The following is a 3,096-nucleotide window of genomic DNA, read 5'->3' as shown; positions in this document are numbered from 1 at the left end:
TCTTACAAGATTAAGATTTAAGTAATTTAGTGGTAATTAAGAAGTGAAACCTAATGAAATGCTCAGCACAGGACTAATCTTTCATTAATTAAGAACTAAACTTAAGATTTTGTAAGTTCACAGAGATATCAAAAGAACAACTTTGTGGAAGGGTTAAATCTCTTCCCCCACCACATAAAGTGCTGCCAAATTACCCCACTTCTCAGACAACTTTACAGGCCAGAGAGACCGGAAAAAGGAGAAAGCAACTACTTAACTACCATAATGTTCATAATCACCAGAAAATAGTCAATGGATGGAGTGGACATCATGTGATTTGGTAGCTTTCTTTTCTGGGAGATAATAATGTTATTGAGAAGAGGGATTGGAACACGAGATCTTTAAATTTTTATTTATATTTTGGGTCGGAGAGTGTAACTATGGAAAATAAAAGAAAAAGAAAACTTGATACACCCTTAATAAGTGAGCGCCATATCTTATTCTTGATATAATTTAGATTTACTACATAGTCGAATAAGAATCAAGACTTTATTTATTATAGTCTCAAGATTCATGGTGACATACATATATATTAAATTCTAATCGCGCACTGCAATTAAAATTGCAGCCCTGATTATTTGTGAGTGTATCATATTGATTTCTAGCCTCCTATACGTCCTCCAGCCACGGTAACGCAGGTCCTCTTGCAATTTTGCCATTTGCACCTTGAGGATAAAATCCGCCGTGCAGGGATTCATTGCCTGTTCCGTACACAATCCGCAAGATCTCAGGTGGCGTCCTTGCATACGATAGCGAATTCATATCTGCTGACAGAACGTTACTGGTGGTTTTATTCTCAGCCCCAAGCGTTATGGGTACTCTGATGCCTTCATCTTTGTTGCCACTCTTGCCCAGCTTGTTCCTCAGCTCCGATATTCGGTTCGTGAACTCAGCCACCGTCAGAGAATATGGAAGCACGATCTGATTCCCTCTTTCATACAGTAGTGTGCGTATCACTGCATCTTGTCCGGCCTCAACACCCAAAAGTGATGCAACCAACTACATATTATCATATGGTACATATAGATATAATTAGATTACGAATTGTAACGTGGAACTCACGTAGACGTAGTCTTTTATTTTGTACGTTTTAATAAACGTATGGAGATAATTTCAATACGCATGCATGTGTTGATAAACGTAATCAGAATCGAAAAATAATTTATTTCAATATCACTTTTGGGAAGGAATAGTAAGCATGGCCATAACGTACTCCGCGAGAAGCAGGGGCGGTGAGGTTAGGAAGGGTGCCAGCATAACCGGTGAGTCCAACGTAAGGGATCAAATAGGATGCCAACAAATAGTTGACTGTGTTTGCATACGGGTCAAATGGAGGTATTAGAGTGAAGTCCACTGCTTCGTCAAACATTTTTGCGAAATTCTGACGGCTAAGATTTAACAGAGGCCTTGCAAATCCTCCTACTGTTTGAACAATTGCTCTGCAAATTTATCAATAAATATCGTTGTTATTAAAAAATATATATATATCATGAGCAGATAGTTAAGGTGATTAATAACATTTATGCCTAGAGATGAATTGACGGACCTGATATGACCAACTTCTTGATAAGCGAATTCCTCAATGATCGGAGCAACAAGAATGTCGAGATTGGCCTTACGAGCACCAGCAGGAGGCGGACCTCCTTGAGCCAAATTTGGACTGATATCGTCGAGCCCTTTGCCAAGAGCACCATGCAGAAAAAACTCAGCCTCCAAGAATTCCAAGTTCAACGCAAACTGAATCTGGTCAGTGTCGTTGGCTACTTGACCTGAAGCAGTCATGACGTGGAAGCTGAGAATATCCAATGCAACAAGAAATACAAAGGCAACACTGAAACAATAAGATATTGAAGAAGTAGCCATTGCTAGCTACCAAAACTTGATGCTATATCAATCAATCAATATTAGAACAATTTATATATTGAGCGAATGAAGCAAAACCAATGTGCATTAATTTATATGATTGTTTACTACTAACTCCTCCATAATATATATTGCACATAAAAAGTAAATGTAGGGTGTACTTGATTAATCGTTTGTTTAACCAAGTTCGTGTGTGTTAGCAATGCTTAATCCCATCCGCCTCTAAACTTGGGTCCCACATGCCCAACTTCAATAAGCAGCCTTAATTTTCATACATTATTAACACAGTCTGTGTCTATTCTAATTTCCACTTAATTGTGGGTGCAAATGAATCTGTACAAAAAAGATGACAGGTCGATGAGATGATGAGGACGACCCATCTTTGAAAACCCAATTAGGTTAGGTACCGTACGTAGGTGTTGTCCAATCAAAAGCCAACTGTTCATCGTCAATATTGATAAACATTTTGAGAGAATCTTGCTCGACGTTAACAAATGAGAAATGAATATTGTATTGTGGTGTTTATATTTTTAGTCAGAGAGAACGTTATTGTATTTGTATAAGGAAAGGCCATAGTTTAAGTTGGGCTTCAAGGCCCATCAACTTGAGATTATGAGGCAGAATCGTCTGTCATGTACTTCTCCATATAATCTCTTAAAACCACTTAAAGTGATTATTGGTCTATGCACTTAAAGTTTTATGTTTGAATATGTAAACAGAGTCTAGCCCAGTGAAAAATTACTTTAACTTGGCGTATAGTGGTATTAGGTTCGAACCCTCATGGCACCTTGGTTGTGTGTGTGTGTGAGAAACACACACCCCCTCCCCCCCTTCCTTTTATAGTTTACACTATCGCTTGTTTTAAATAAATAAAAAGTGTTTGAATCCTCCTCTTCCGAAAATCGCTTGTAAAAATAAGGTAAGGATTTAATGAAATAATCCAATTATAAGGGGTTGACAAACTTAAAAGCACTTGGTATAATTCCAAAAAAAAAAAGTCACGTACAAACAATTCATACAATAACAATTCGTAATTCATTATTACACTCATTGATTGAAATTCATAAACACAAACAACATGATTATAACGATACGTATTGGTCTTAGTTAATGATTTATGTGCTAGCTTAGAGACAAGCACTAATTGGGTGGTCTTATAAATCATTAAGAGATACTAATAATCATTAAGGAAGT

At 37.1% G+C, this 3,096-nt stretch overlaps 1 protein-coding gene across 1 annotated transcript; it reads right to left on the bottom strand.

Moving 5' to 3' along the window:
• Positions 1-448: 448 nt before the first annotated feature.
• LOC110761846 (ferritin-like catalase Nec2) lies at positions 449-1,969 on the bottom strand. The gene is made up of 3 exons (XM_021964427.2): positions 1,586-1,969; positions 1,253-1,478; positions 449-1,038 (listed from the first exon to the last, which is right to left on the bottom strand). Exons 1-3 carry the CDS (start codon positions 1,900-1,902, stop codon positions 649-651), a joined length of 933 nt encoding a protein of 310 aa, XP_021820119.1. The 5' UTR covers positions 1,903-1,969; the 3' UTR covers positions 449-648.
• Positions 1,970-3,096: the final 1,127 nt, after the last annotated feature.

Source organism: Prunus avium, chromosome 8 (genome assembly GCF_965620075.1).
Source record: "Prunus avium chromosome 8, drPruAviu1.hap1.1, whole genome shotgun sequence".
Taxonomy (NCBI): domain Eukaryota; kingdom Viridiplantae; phylum Streptophyta; class Magnoliopsida; order Rosales; family Rosaceae; genus Prunus; species Prunus avium.
This window is presented reverse-complemented; position numbering and strand designations above follow the sequence as displayed.